Source organism: Echinops telfairi, unplaced genomic scaffold (assembly GCF_000313985.2).
Source record: "Echinops telfairi isolate 266 unplaced genomic scaffold, ASM31398v2 ScPeMD7_5592;HRSCAF=6446, whole genome shotgun sequence".
Lineage (NCBI taxonomy): Eukaryota > Metazoa > Chordata > Mammalia > Afrosoricida > Tenrecidae > Echinops > Echinops telfairi.
Window position 1 is genome coordinate 18,179,403 of NW_022109491.1, and position 16,025 is coordinate 18,195,427.

A 16,025-nucleotide genomic window follows, 5' to 3' on the forward strand; every position below is an offset into this window, starting at 1 on the left:
CCGATTCAGAACAGTAGCAAAACAACAGTGATGAAGTAGCAAGGAAAATAATGTTAGGGTTGGTGGGGGGGGTCACCACATGAGGAATTGAATGAGAGAGTCGCGGAGTCAGGAAGGTTCAGAACCACTGGCCCATATGCTTGTGTGACTGTTGATGAGCGTGCAAGTCACACTCTGATTCAACGGCTTCAACATGTGCAAGTCAGTGACAGCGATGACGCCCCTCCTTCCCGGACTTGTCCCTTCCCCATTGACATAAGCTCCCTGTCCCCTTTCGTTCCTATCCAATCTGTTGAGTTGCTGCTGTCAGTAAAGGGATGTGTTCACTCAGGTGAGCCAATGGTCTTAGCTGCACCTGAGAGTCGGTTGTCTGCAGAGTAGCGTGGGGTAAGGTTTGAGGGGGAGAGGAGATGGGGTAGGTGGGGGTCTAGCACCCACAGCCTCCCTCAGCCAGATGAGCCCCTTGATTGGTTTTATGTATTGGCTTTCTACGTGTTTCTTTTTTAAAAGTTTCCACTGTTTTAAAACGAAGTTTGGAAACTGTTACCCTTGGCAGTAGCAGCTGGAGTTAACGGCAGACTCTGGACGACCCGCTCAGTGTCCCCGTGGAGAACTGACCCATCCCGAGGGAGGGAGTGAAGGCCTGTCGACACCACCAGGTTCAGGTTTTCAAAGGAGGCTGGGCTGCTGTGGCCCCGGGAAGAAGTTACAGCCGGAGAAAGGCTGAGCCTCAAAGCCCCAGCCAAGGGGCTGAGAGGCCAGCAGAAGCCCCGGGACCCAAAGCACCCAAAGAAGCACCACCCAGAACCTGGAGGGAGGGGCGGCCCAGGCTTCCCAAGAGCAAGAAGTGCCAGAACCACCTGCCAGTCGAGAGCATGAGCACGGAACTGGATTACAGGGTTAGGGGGCAAAGGTGATGTTATTTGTACATTGCCACTCGGGTTTTTTTGGATTTTTAAAATGCAAGCACACACGACATGAGCAGTGGAGTTACCTGCTCTGGGTCTAAGTCCTGAGTTTGAAACAAAATCTGCAAGAATTGTTGCCGGATGCATGAGTCTACGGTATTGTCATGGCACCCGCACCGTCTCCCTAGCTGCGAAGGACACAATAGACACAATGGCACAAAGAAGGAATGCTGGTGAAGTAGTGGCTCAGGGATTCGAACCCACCGGTTGCTCTGCAGGAGAAAAACGAAACTGGTAGTAATAATCTCTCTTAGAAGGATTAATACCAGACTCGTCTCATGGAGTTGGGGATTGATGATGTTCTTTTTTTCCCCTACTCCTCCCTTAAAGTATATGCCCTCAACTTCCTGGGTTCTGGGAACCGTTACAGCATCCCACAGAAACTCACTTGGTGGTGGGTGCTGTTCAGGTCAAAATCCAAAGGGCAAGGCGGGGTAAACCAGATGCTGGTTCTAGAGGGCTCACGCCACTCCTGGCTCGCACCCCTGGCTTTTCAGAGGACTCGTTTTAAATGCAGTGGGACGGCACTGCAGGAAATCCTGTCACCATTACTCACAGGTGAATCCGGTACGTAATCAGTTATTTCCTCTCCCCACCCCCACCCCCTTCTTACCCAAGCAGAGAAAGGTCATTTGGTGGGAGTTACACTGAGAATCAATAGTGCGATCAAATTAACATAGACCCTTCGACTTTTTAACGGTAGTCTATTCTCCACCCCTGATCTGCTATTTATGCACACATAAGCTCTGGCAGGATGTTTCCAATAGATAGTGGCTTACTAATAATCTTTTTTTTTTTTTGACATTTTACTGGGGACTCGTACAACTCTTATCACAATTCATACATCCATTGTGTCACAGTTGTACGTTTGTTGCCGTCATCATTCTCAAAACATGTGCTTTCTGCTTGAGCCCCTAGCATCAGCTCATTTTTTTCCCTCCCTCCCCGCTCTCCCCTCCCTCATGAACCCTCAATAATTTATAAATTATTATTACTTTGTCATATCTTACACTGTCCGAAGTCTCCCTTCACCCACTTTTCTGTTGTCCGTCCCCCAGGGAGGAGGATATATGTAGATCCTTGTAATCGGTTCCTCTTTTCCAACCCACCCTCCCAGTATCGCCACTCTCACCACTGGTCCTGAAGGGATCATCTGCCCTGGATTCCCTGTGTTTCCAGTTCCTATCTGTACCAGTGTACATCCTCTGATCCAGCAGGATTTGTAAAGTAGAATTGGGATCACGATGGGGAAGGTGAGGGGGGGGAGGCATTTAGGAACTAGAGGAAAGTTGTATGTTTCATTGTTGCTACTCTGCCCCCTAACTGGCTTGTCTCCTCCCCGCGACCCTTCTGTAAGGGGATGTCCAGTTGCCTATAAATGGGTCTTGGGTCCCCAATCTGCACTCCCCCTCATTCACAATGATTTGATTTTTTGTTCTTTGATGCCTGATCCCTGATCCCTTCAACACCTCATGATACACAGGCCGGTGTGCTTCTCCCATGTGGGCTTTGTTGCTTCTGGCCTACTAATAATCTTAATGACCATTTTTTCCCAGGCCACTCCAGACCAGCTTTGCTCCTCTCAGCAGTAGCATACCATTCCTTAAATCCATTACGAGTAACAATAACCAACATGACTATTAAATAAAGAACGTGGCCCAATTCACACTCTCTGTAAGGTCAGGTCTTAATCCATCCTATTCTGTAGCAGATAAGTCCCTCCAAAGTGGGACTATCTTCCCAAGCAGCGGTTTTGAACTGCCAACTCTGCAGTTAGCAGCCCAATTTATAACCTTTACACCACCAGGACTCCTCATGAAGTGGCCAGTAAGCAAATGCATCGAAGCAGAGAGTAGATGAGTGAGAACAGACTAGCGGGAATAGCAGCAAAGAGGCCCACGGCTGGAAAAATGTTTCAGAGGGATGGAAATTTCCAAACTGTATTGTGGTGATGGATGCACACTCTGTACATTTACTAAAACCTGGCTAAAAATAAAAATTGGGACACTTAAAATGGGAGAGTTTCATGAAACATAAATTAAGCCTCAATAAAGTTGTTTTGAAAAAAAAAAGTTGTTTTGTTTTGTTTTTTAATGGGCTTTGAAGCTCTACCTCCATCAGCGAGTTGCTGTGAGGATTAACCAAGGTGTTGCATTCACAACAGGCCGCCAGGTACAGAGAAAGCACTTGATAAGCAACAGCAATGAAAAGCAGAATACAGAATAACAGATTCTGCCCATGTAGAATCACAGCACATTTTATTATTTGTACAGCACTTACAAGTTGGACTCCTAACCACAACATCAGCAGTTCAAAACCACCAGCCACTTCGCAGGAGAAAGATGGGGCTCTCTACTCCTGTAAAAAGTGTGGGAAACAGAACCAGGAAGAGAGTGTATGTGGACAAACGATCAGCATTCATACATTATGGAGTCTGGGAGGCCAAGGCTCCCGTGGAGGAAACCTTCACAATTGTGGGTTGGAGATGAGCCCCACTCACCTTCTGCTAAGTAAAAGTGATTCCCCACAATAATGCCAAATCTAAGGTGCTGCTATACGCTGACTATACCCTTGGAGGTCAACGACTTGAAGGTTATCTGCCTAGAGGTTGCCAGCCATCTAAGGCAACCAGACCCTACAGTCTGTCCCACACCTTAAGTACGGCTCACTCCCTTCTGATAAGGATCATGATTGTTCCCCTGAGGGAAAGTTTAAAGACCCGAAGGTCAAGCCAACTCAGTGACGACCAAGGTTAGGCTGCCATCTTGACTCCAGAGCCCACCTATCTTGTTACATGTGTGCCTTCCTGTCACATCACATGTGTGCCTCTAGTGAACCCCTTCCAATTGCGTGTATGCCCCTAGCTCATCCCCCTACTATTACTCGAATGCTTACCGTGGCCTGTGTGCCCCAGATTATAGAAATTTGTGCAATTACGTTCCGCGCTCTCTCTGCGCCTACCTAGCCCAGGAAGTCCTGACTGCGAAGGTGAGCACTTGCATGCTTTCTCTTGTCTGATGTCTTTTTAATTTACCCCTCAATTATACAACCGCCCCTTGGACCCATTCGATTGTGGGGGCTGGTACCTCACAAAATAGTTTTGGAAACTCACAGGGGCAGTTCTACCCTGTCCACAGGGCCACTCTGAGTTAGCATCGACTCGATGGTGAGGAGACTAGAGATCGTGCTTATGATAATATTTCCACGTTCATCAGCTCCATTTCAGCCCACAACCACTTTATGAGGTTGGCATCTGCTGCTCCATTTTTACCCATGGGGCTACCGAGGCACCGAGCAGTGCAGCTGCTCTCCCTCCGTTGCACAGCCAGTGTGTGGAGGGCTGGGATTTGCACTCCGTGCTCCTGACTCTGACACCACTGTGCGTCAGAAAGGCCTGCTCTACATCGGGTTCTGCTCTCACTAATGACTGGAGGGGGCAGAGAAGGCTCCTCACAGGCTGCAGGGCGCAGGTCACGCTGGAGCCAAACTGAACGACAGCAGCAATTAACCAGGGGAGAACAGAGGGGACAATGGGGAGGTTAAGACAGCACAGGGCCTAAGAGGACTCATGGGAGCTGGAGCCAGGGCGGATTCTGGAGTGGGAACGGCAGAGGTGGGTTCTGCGCAGGCCCGAGGGCAGGGAGCTTACTGAGGGCAATGGAGAATCAGCAATCCTCAGGGAAGGGCTCCCATGCCCCAGGCAGGTGTGTGGAGGAAGGGACTCAGAGGCTGACTCAGTGGTGCTGAGGGGAGCTGCTGCAGGGGAGCTGCCACCTGCCACTCACATCCTATTGGGAGTCCGCCCACAGCCTCCTGACACCAACTCAGAGCAAGCACATGCACCATTCCTTCCCAGCCATCCAGGGCTGCCCGCTGCCAGGAAGAGGGGCGAAATCACCAGCTGACTGATGGCTACCAGCCCTCCTGCCCCCTGCCCCCACCCCCCACCCCCTTCCTGGCCCACAGCCTGCCACAGAGCTTAGTGCTGTGGCCCTTCTATGCTCGCTGGGCTGTCCCCAGAGCCAGGGGCCAGCCGTGGGCTCAGACCGTTTCTCATTTTTCATTGGTGGTGAAGGTCGCATCCAGCAATTCAACAGTTCCCAAGTGAGGCGTCTGTGGCAATGATGACACAAGAACGGTTACATTCTCCCAGTGGCGTGACCGTTCGCACCCTGCTTGAGTCTCACTTAAATTCTAACACCCTTGGAGTCAACACATGGATTTGCCCACACTTGTCCTCTATATACAGGGGCCCTGGTGGCATAGTGGTTACTGGTTGAGCTGCTAATTGTAAGATCAGCAGTTCAAAACCACCAGCTGCTCTATGGGAGAAAGACGGGAGTTTCTGATCCCATAAAGTTATAGTTTTGCCTCAGGGATATGATTGATAATGTTCTCTAATGTTAAATGACAGTGAGGTCTTTAAGGTGAACCAGAGACATGTATAAACCCTGGATATGTGAATGGGTCTTGGGTTCATATAAAACTCTAGCCCCAATCTAAGAACAATTCGTTTTTATGACATGGTCCTGCTTGATACTCACCCTCATACAGACATCACTGAAGATCTGTGTGCTATAGCAAAGTGTGCTACAGCAAAGCTACATGAAGAAACTAGATGGTGCCCACCTATCAGGAAGAATAGTTAGGGTTTTACAGGCTTTTCTTCTAACAAGTGGCCATTGAAGTGAGGCTTCAACTAAGGCCACATGGAAGAAGCACACCAGCCTGTGTGGTCCAAGGATTGTAAACAGTATCATCCAAATCCAAAGGAGGTGTGGGAGTCACCTAATCTGGTGTCACTTTAAGGATTAAGAGTGTAGGGGTGGAGTCTAGGCTGTCAATCTGGAGATAGCCAATGAGACTTCTGTGTGGGCGTGGCCTTCTGAGAATTCTAGGAAATCTGGTACTTCCTCCGGGGAGGTGGGAGACACCTCTCTCTGCTACTCCCTGGGAGACATTGCAGAAGACAAGCCACATAGACGTAACCAGACCTCACAAACCGGAGAAGCCACAGATAGACCCCTGCCAGCACTGAGATGCTTACAATGCCACTGGCTTGTGATTGTCCTGCATTTGGCTTCATTGCATGTGTTTTGTGAGTCTGAAGAGGACTTTATGGATTGGTATCAGACATATGGGCTAATATGAGACTTATAGTCTTAGACTGGACTGGGTTGGGATGTTTTCTCAATGTTCAATTCCTCTTGCATCTAAACTTCTCCCTTATATACATATGCATGTTTATGAATTTGTTTCTCTAGTCTACCCAGACTAACACAGGAGGGAATGGTACCAGAGCTTAGATGGTGAACATTCAGTTTGCAGAAGGCTAGGGATGACAGTGGAAGCCCAAAATCCATGTGCAGTGTCTACACACAAATTAAATCTTCAATGAATCCCCTAGGACTACAGTAGACACAGTAGATGATTATAGTAGATGCAGTTAGGTTAAAATATAACATTTTATTTGATCCTCCCTTCTGACGCATTTAAAAACTGTATCAGTTTTAAAAAAAAGTGAAGGAGAAATACATAGGGACAAGGCCTCCAGGGAATCCCCTCTGGACATAAGCCAGGGCAGTGCAGAGCCTTGCTATCATGTAGAGTGCATTGGAAAGTGGATGATGGCAGGTATGGCTAGGTTAAGACTTAACACCTTATCATTTGATTTATTTTAAAGTTTTAAATTTAAAAATTTTTTTTTGCTTTCTTTTTGATTGAGCTTTTTCTGTATTCTGTTTCATCATAGTTGTTAGCTTTATTGTTTCTTGTTTTTGCATATTTTTCAGTATTTGAAATCCAGTATGAGTGAGTCTACAGAAACAGTAGCTAGGATTAATGGGTTTTTGGGGGTTTGGAAGGAGAGGTTGGGGGAAATGGGGAACGAATAACAAGGAGAATAGAAAGAAGACAATGTCTTACAATTGATTGTGGTAATGATTGTTCAACTCTTTTTGATATGCTTGTATTACTGAATTGAATAATATGTAGACTGTATAAAAAAACTGATTAAACAAAGAGAGAGAGAGAGAGAGAGTTACAGTCTTGGAAACTCACAAGGACAGTTCTACCCTGTGCTATACGGTTGCTATGTGAGTCATCATCAACCCAATGGCAGTAAGTCTTTGAGTGACTCCTACATACATAAATTATTCACGGTGACAAAGAGCAGAAAAAGCAGAAAAAGCTGCAATGCCATCAGTTAGGAACTAGTTAAACCATTCTGGGAGCCATAGTAGTTAAAGAAGAAGATGTACCTCTATCTGGCATGGGAATAAATCCACAATATAGTTACTCACTCTCATTCCCTGCTATTTCTGCCATTTCTGACTCACGGTGACCCTAGTAGACAGGGTAGAACTGCTCGTGTGGGTTTCCAAGACTGTAACTCTTTACAGGAGTAGAAAGCCTCATCTTTCTCCCTAGTAATGGCTATTGGTTTTGAACTGCTGACCATGTGGGTAACAGCCCAATGAGTACGCACTACAGCACCAGGCTCCTTTTTAAGTAAATTCCAAGGGAAAGCTTGTCACTTCTGCAGGGTCTGAAGCCGGCATCTGTATCACAATGCACCACCGATGAGTAAAAGAATGTTTAGGATAATGCATAGGGTAGGTTATCACTCAGATATAAAAGCTAGAAAGAACCAGAAACAAAACAATACCGGCTCTGGTTTTCTCCCAGAGCACACATACTAGGTAAATGAGAAGAATTCCTGAGAAGAAGCCCTTAAAACGAACAGCAAGTGTTACTGTGAGGTGCTTCCAGTTCACTACGACTCCCCTCACCCATTGGCATCTGATCCAGGGAGTGTAAGCCCAGTGGGCTGATGACCCACCCCAGCGGGCGTGGCCTGAGCAGGGCCAGCGCTGGGCATTTCAGGCTCCCTGAAGTGGCCTCCTTGAGGGAGAGGAGCCCGAGCTCTGTCAGGGCAGAGTGAGTAAAAGATGAGGTCTGATGCATCGCCCCCGACAGAATCGACAGCATGACGTGCCACCCACAGAGTGGGAGAGTGGGCGGGGGCTGCCGAGTCACTGGCAAATCGCACGTGGGAGGGAGCCAGGAAGGCCATGTCCCCTGAGCCTGAGGCACCACGACTCTCTCCAGGGGCAGCGCTCCTGGGCTCTCAGAGGGGCTGTTGACAGCTGGCATGCTGGAACTGCCTCTCTGCTTGCTTCCCAGAGCCCTCCGCTACCCAGAAGGATATGCAACTATGCCTCTGAGAAGGTTCTAGAAGCTAAACAGCAGCGTGCATCCAACCTAAACCCTCTTGGGCCCCTCTGTTCCTTTAGATTCTGCTCTGGGTGTCCTAGATGTACAGAGGAAAGAGGCCACAGAAAACATGGCCGGGGCCCCCCAGGGACCTCGGGAGAGGATGCCTATGTGCAGGATGAGTCAGAGGCTGCCGAGGGAATAGCCACCTGCACAAAGCGTGGCCCCGCAATGAGCAGGCAGACACCCCTGGGAGCATGCTCAGAGAAGGGGGCTTTGGCCATATCACAGGTCCTCACTCATTCTCATCACAGGAAGCAAAGTCACAAGGCCAAAAGGGTTACCGGGAGAGCATAGATCCAGGGATCAAGGTTCTGAGCCTCTCTGAGTCTGCTGGCTGACCTACAGAATGGGTGTCCTTATACCTAGGTGTGCCTCTTGGGTGATCTCTATATGTGGATCATAACACCAAAGCCAAGCTCACTGTCATCAACTTGATTCCAACTCAGGGCTAGTCTGTCAGACGGAGGAGAGCTGCCCCCTTGAGTTTCTGAGGCTGGCCGTCTTTGAGAAAGCAGAAAGCCCCATCCCTCTCCCACAAAGCAGCTGGTGGGTTCCAACTGCTGAACGAGTGGTAGCAGCCCAACACAAAACCCACTACACCACCAGAGTTCCTTCTGGAACACAGGATATAATAATAATGTTAAAAGTCATCGCCATTGGGCTGTCTATGTCTTTAACCACTACTCTATACCATTTACGTCTACCTGTAAAAAAAAGAAAGAAAAAGAAAACACCAGATCTGTTGCTATCCAGCCACAATCTGACTCATATCGACCCTGTAGCACAACAGGCACCTGCCCCACGAGGCTCCCACAGCTGTCGTCGTGACAGGAGCAGACTGCCAAGTCTGACGCCCTCCGAGCAGCTGGTGGGTTCAAATGGAGGGCATTTCAGTGAACCACATGTGCTTTACCAGCTGTGCCACCAGGCGCCATGCGTGTCTACAGAGAAGGCTGCACGAAACAGAACGGGAGACAGGCACCACACACATGCGCGGCCGGCACAGAGGAGGGGGTAAGAAATGCAAGATCCTATGAGCCCTGAGGCATTGTGGGTGGTGCATTGGGGTTCCTTTGAACGCCAGCTGCTCTGAGGGAGAAAGACAGTCTCAAACACTGCAAGGGCAGTTTTACCCTGTCCTGTGGGGTCGCTAGGAGTCGGAGTTGACCCAGTGGCAGTGAGATGAACACCAAGAGAAAGAGGGAGCGGACAGGGGAGGGGAGAGGAAGGAAGGGGAGGGGAGGGGAGAGGAGGAGAGGGGAGGGGAGGGAAGGGAAACCAGACCCAACTTATTCACCACCATATTCCTGCACCTTCGCCCTAGAATGGGAAGTGGCATGCTGTCAGTACACAGGGGAGGGGGAGGGGAGGGGGCATGATCAACGTGTTCATTAGCAGAAACCTGGCATTCTCGTCTCCAAGAAAAGCCCAAGGTACATTCAGAGCCTTCCCTGGCGCCATCCCCATCCTGAGACACCTGGCCTGGGAAGCGGGTGTGCAGACCCAGCCCTCCCGCCCCCGGCCCGCGCGGGTCGGCCTACCTTCCTCGACGTCGTTCCTCAGCGAGGCCTCCAGCAGCGCCACGCTGGCCTCGAAGGCCACCTTCTTGCGCCGGCCGCCCGCGCTGCGCTTCCGCTCGTGCTTGCGCTTGCGGTGCTGCAGCTCCTGCTCGTACTGCGCCCATTTCTTCAGCTGCTGCGCCCGGCGCTTCTGGGCGGCGCGCAGCCGCTCGAGCGTGGGCACCTTCTCCAGCAGCTGCAGCTCGGTCAGCAGGTCCACGTGGCTGGCCATGGCCGCCGCGCCTCGCCGCGCCCTGGCCGTGGGCTAGCACGGTGCGCCGGGGGCCCGGGCCGCGCGGGGCCGCCTGGCGGGCTGGGACCTCATGGTGGGGCCTGCAGAGACACGCAGACACACACAAGCGTCAGCAGAAACGCTCGCAACCTGACCACCGAGCCCTGCCAGTGTTCAAAACCCTACAAGGCTTCCCAAGGGGCCTGGGATGAAAGGCCCCCAGGGTCTGGTTGTGCCCACGTTGACTTTGTGCGTTTAAAACTCATCCACTTTGTCTGTGTTTCAAGTGTACAGCACCCGTGTCGAGTCTAGTGGCTGCCCTACTGGAGAGCGCCCACACAGAGCGCTTCCACCAGGGCAGAAAGTTCCATTGGACAGCATGGGTTGCCTGCTTCTCTGGTCACTCTAAGAGGGGCCTGGTCCTTCCTGCTCTCCCAGGTAAAGCTCCGGTTCTTAAGAACAGGTATGTGGGTGCTGTCCCCAGAAGGGGCATGGGGGGCGCTGCAGAGCCCAGAAAGGCTCGGGTCTATGGGACGTCCAAACCGAGGCCGGGTCTGCAGAACTGGGAGTTCTGCTCTGGGCCCCTTTCCCTCTGCTCACTAGGGGATGCCACTTGGAGATGGGATGGGCAAGCTGGAAAGAGACCAGAGGCCAGCAGGTTCTCAACGTGGTCCAGGAAGCCTGTGGGGGGAAAGAGCAGGAGGGCAAGACAATGGTCCTAAGGATACTCTTATTAACCTCTCCAAGCCCATCAGTTCCCACGTGATTTCTGAGGCTGTCTTCAGCAGATTAAATAAAGAAGCAGATCTAAGGTTACATTGATGGTTCCCACAAAGAGACACTAAAGCAGTGGTTCTCAACCTTCCTCATGCCTCGACCCTTTAATACTGTTCCTCATGTGGTGGTGACTCCCCCAATCATAAAATTATTTTCTTTGCTACTTAATAACTGTAATTTTGCTGTTATGAATCGGTGACCCCCGTGAAAAAAGGGCCCTTCGACCCCCAAAGGGGTCGCAACCCACAGGTTGAGAACCGCTGTGCTAAAGAAACTTGGAAATACTCCTTTCACTACTTTGTTTAAAAAAAAATAAAAAAACCTTCCCACAAATGTTAGTTTACTATGTAAACATGATATTCTATAACATTTTTTCCGAGGGTGAGTTATAACAATGGCTTTACTGTTATTATTGGAATGCATTTTAAATGTGTTTTACATTTCTACACAGTCATTTCTAATGTAACTATGGATAAGTATCCCTATAAAGCTCTTTGAAGTTCTCGATTTAAGTGTGGAAACTTCATTCACTGCCATCGAGTCAATTCGGACTCACAGTGATCTGTAGGACAGAGTAGAACTGCTCCTGTGGGTTTCTGAGACTATAACACCATACAGGAGTAGAAAGCCTCATTGTTTCTCCCAAGGAGCTGTTGGTGGTTTTGAACTGCTGACCTGTGGTTAGCAGCCCAACACGTAACCCACTCCACCACCACCAGGGCTCCTTTTAAGTGTGAAAGGGGGTCCTAACACCAAAAAAGTTGGGTACCTGCTGAACTACCTGGGCCAAGACCACCTTAGTTGAAGTTTCCCTCCATGGACGGCCTTTCGCAAGCTCTCTCTCTCGTTCTCATCGTTTCTTGGAAAGCATGAATTCAGTAACGAAATTTCAAATTCTGCATCCAAGCTGTCCCATCTGTCTTCATGTCAGCCCAGAGGGTACAAGTTCTCAGGTGCAGAGAGGGAAAGGCCTTGAAACAAGCAGTTGAACCTCTCTGTATTTCACCATTCCTACCTAGAAGCTATTGACCTGCCAGCATCTATGGGGTGTTCCAGGAATCAAAAAGCTGACCAACAGAAAGGTACACACTTGATAGAAATGAGAAGCAAGCTCGGTGGAGCAGGGAAAGCAGGGAAATCAAAGGGCAAGGCAGGCAGTTACTTGTGGATTGTTGGGCAGCAGTGAGAGATGGGCCCACATCTACATCTGTATCATGTGCAACTACCTGCTGTCACTGAGGGGATCAGGAGTCCTGGGCCTGGGGAAGCGACTGCTAATCTCTTGGGAGCCCTGCTTCACCACCCGCTCCCAGAATGACCTGCCTTCGGAGGCCAGGGCTAGTCCTTCACCTTCTACTCAGGGTGGGTCGGACGGCCCCTCGGCTTCATCCGGCTCTGGGACTGGAGGGTCAATTGTGTGCAGGCAGAATGGGGAGGCGGCTGGCTGAGCAATGTTCACAGAGCAAAGGTCCCAGGAGTCTGGCTGCACCTGAGCTCAAGCATAAGCAGCAGTCAGTGGGGAGACTGAGCAGGAAGCTAGCTGGCTAGCTTCGGTTGCTCGCTGTCTTGTTTTTGATTTGGGTTTTGAAAACCTTGCCATTTTGTTTTTAATTAATTAAATGTTTTGATAACTGTCGTTTCCCATGCAATGGTAAGAAACAATAGCCACTATCATGATCCAAATTCTACACTATCATGATCCAAATTCTACCTTGCAGGTCTGGCTAGACCAGAGGATGTACACTGGTACAGATCAGAGCTGGAAACACAGGGAATCCAGGGCGGATGATCCCTTCAGGACCAGTGGTGTGGGTGGCGATACTGGGAGGGTAGAGGAAGGGTAGGTTGAAAAGGGAGAACCGATTACAAGAATCTACATGTGACCTCCTCCTTGGGGGACGGACAACCAAAAAGTGGGTGAAGGGAGACGTCGGACAGGGAAGATATGACAAAATAATAATTTATAAATTATCAAGGGTTCATGAGGGAGTGGGGAGGGAGGGGGGAAATGAGGAGCTGATGCCAGGGGCTTAAGTGGAGAGCAAATGTTTTGAGAATGAAGAGGGCAATGAATGTACAAATGTGCTTTACACAATTGATGTATGTATGGATTTTGATAAGAGTTGTATGAGCCCCTAATAAAACGATTAAAAAAAGAAACAATAGCGTGATGTCGCATCCCCTTAAGCCAGTGGTGACACCTTGAATACGCAGTATCACAACCCGGAGTTGACACTCGTAAGCGTGCACCAATCTTATTCGGATGGCCCTGATTTTACATGTGTGTGTGTGGTTCAGAAAATTTCACCACCAATGTCGATTCCTGCATCCACCATCACAGTTGTCTTGCTTTTATAACTACACCCATTTCCCTCCCTCCCCCCCACCCCTCACCCCCTTGGCAACCACTCCTCTATTCTTCAAGGAGCCCTGATGGCGAACAAGTTAAGTGCTTGGCTGCAATGGCTGGTGGTATGAACCCGCCTGGTGGCTCCACCCAAGAAAAAGACCTTCCGATTTTCTCCCATAAAGATCCAGTCACTGCCATTGAGTCAGTACCAAATGTAGTGACACTACAGATAGGGTAGAACTGCCCCCTGTGGGTATCTGAGACTGTAAAATCTTTATGGGAGTAGACAGCTTCATATTTCTCCCACGGAGTGGCTGATGGTTTTGAACAGCTGACCTTGTGGTGAGTCGCCCAACACCTAACCACCACACCACCAAGAGTAGAGCCGAGAAAACCCTACCGCAGAGGTCCGCTCTGACTTGGAATCAACTCAGCGGCACAGAATTCACACAACCAAACTCACTGCCATCAAGTCAGTGCTGACTCCCAGCGACCCCCAGTGGGTTTCCAAGACTGTCACTGATGGTGGGAGTAGAAAGCCCCGTCTTTCTCCCTCAGAGCTGCTGGTGGTTTCGAACTGCCACCCATGCGGATCGCAGCCCAACTCATAAGCACTACACCACCAGGGCTCCTAGTGTGGCACAAAACACCACCTGCTAGTTTTTCAACTTATGATTTCAAGACTATTAGGTGAGCCTAAGTCGCCATCTTTTGAGGCTGGTTTTCCCAGCCAGCACCCCTTCCTGGAGACTCACTGAACTGCGGCCTGCCTCAAGGGCTCCTCCCTGTGAGGTCCAGCAGTCTATGCCCACCCACCTGGCAGGTTGGTTCCAGTTCAGGGCTACTGCTTTCCTGTCCAGGATTTTATATAAAGCATATGTTTTCATATCTGGGGGGCTAAATGCAATGGCTGGGTCATATGAGCCCTGGAACACTGGCGGCCCCGAGGGTTAAGCGCCAGGCTGCTAACCCGGTTGAGGCCCTCTGTTTCTATAAAGACTGGCAGCGTCGGAAATCCTAAGGAGTAGTTCTACTCTGTCCTACAGGGTGAGGGTGTGCCATCAGTGGGAATCAGCTCACGGCTGTGGGTTGGTTTCTTTGGGTTGGTGGTAACCCCATGATGGGTTTTAAGAGAAACTGCTAGACCCTTTTCCAGATTGGTTGTACGGCTCTTCGTCACCATCAGTACATCTACTCTCTATCTTATGATTTGTTTCTCCAGTACCCCACTCCCAAGGTACCATAATGTATTAGTCAGGGTTCTTTAGAGAAACAAATCCGCAGCAACTTATGTCTAAGAGAGTTTTATGTAAAGAAAGTGTGCATCACGAAAACATCCCAACCCAGTGCTGCCCAAGCCCACAAGTCCAACATTAACCCATTAACCCAACACCAGTCCACAAAGTCCTCCACCTCACAAAACAGAGGCAATGATGCCGACTGCAGGAGGAAAGCTGAGTCAGTGAACGAATAAGCATCTCAGCACTAGCAGGGGTCTCCACATGGCTGCTCCAGCACCCAGGGCTGCATCGGGATAGGTCCATGCGGCTTCTCCTTGGGGCTGTCTTGTAGGAAGTCAATCTTGCAAGCTGAAGCAGGGAACTGCTAAGGCAGCTGCACCCTGCTGCGACCATCACAAAGCAAGAGACCTGAGAACTGGAAAGGGGAGGTTCACCACCCATTTATCCCTCCGCCTTTCAATTAATCCCACATGTGTTTATCGGCCAGGTTGGCACAATTAACTAACTCAGGTGGTGATCCCGTTCCTCGGCCGGCAGCAGTATCATCACAGGGTTTGCCTGGGTTTTAGTGTTCGAATTTAGACACGGTATTTTGGGTCATCTTTTCAGAAGGTGCATGGGAGTGCTGAACGCACAATCACACAGTACCAATCAGGATGGTCCCTCACTGGGGGCTGGTGGACCGCGGGGTTCCTTCTCCCCACTTCTTCCCTCCATCAAACACTGAAAGGACTTGACAAGCTCTGATTCAGAGATGGGTCAGAGACCAGCTCTGGCTTCTAGGAAGTTCCTGTCTGTTTAGCTATCTACAAATCCATGTAATTTTCCTGAAACCACCCCGTTTTCCAGATAAGGAAGCCGAAGCCCAGGGTGGTTAAGTAACTTACCCAGCATCATCCATCTAAACAACGGACGCGTCAATCAGCCTGGGGTTATCAGGCAAGGCTCTGCAGAGAAGCGGACAACTGATGTGGATCTCAAAGGATCAGTAGGCATTTTCTAGAAGAAGCGGGTGGGTGGGAGGATGTGGGCTAAGAGGGAGCTTGGCACTGTTTGGATGCATGCAGAGGGGCTGATGGCCATGGCAGAAGTGGGGAAACCAGCCCACTCTAACATGGCTTGAGGAGGACAAGGGACAGAACTCGTGGAGGCAGCAGTGACCATCGAGGGCTGGGGGCCACACAGAAACAGAAAGCCCTCTGGGGTCCACGCTGTGGTTTTTGTTTGGTTGATTTGGGTCCACATCATGTTTCACCATATTTGAATGGTGAAACATACCAGTAACAGTGAAAACTTATGAGACTTTACTTTTCCTACAATGGCTGTCCGGGGCTTTGGAGGCAAGTACAGAGTCAGGCTGTCCCTCTGAGGCAGGGCTCATGCCCTCTAATTGTCCACAGTCAATCCCAGCTCTTAACAGCCCTAGGCCACAGAGGTGAACCACCCCCAGGCTGTAATCTTTTTTAAAAAATTGTTTTATTAGGGGCTCATACAACTCTTATCACAATCCACACATAGATCAATTGTGTCAAGCACATTTGTACATTCATTGCCCTCATCAATCTCAAAACATTTGCTCTCCACGTAAGCCCCATTGCTCTCCACATCAGCTCCTCATTT

At 49.8% G+C, this 16,025-nt stretch overlaps 1 protein-coding gene across 1 annotated transcript in view; it reads right to left on the minus strand.

Annotated features, from left to right (window-relative positions):
• Window positions 1-10,052, minus strand: part of PPP1R16B (protein phosphatase 1 regulatory subunit 16B) — a 70,151-nt gene extending 60,099 nt beyond the window's left edge. The window contains exon 1 of the mRNA XM_004697984.2: window positions 9,788-10,052. Within this exon, the coding sequence (XP_004698041.1) occupies window positions 9,788-10,037 (250 nt within the window). The 5' untranslated portion in view covers window positions 10,038-10,052. The remainder of the gene's footprint in view (window positions 1-9,787) is intronic.
• Window positions 10,053-16,025: the final 5,973 nt, after the last annotated feature.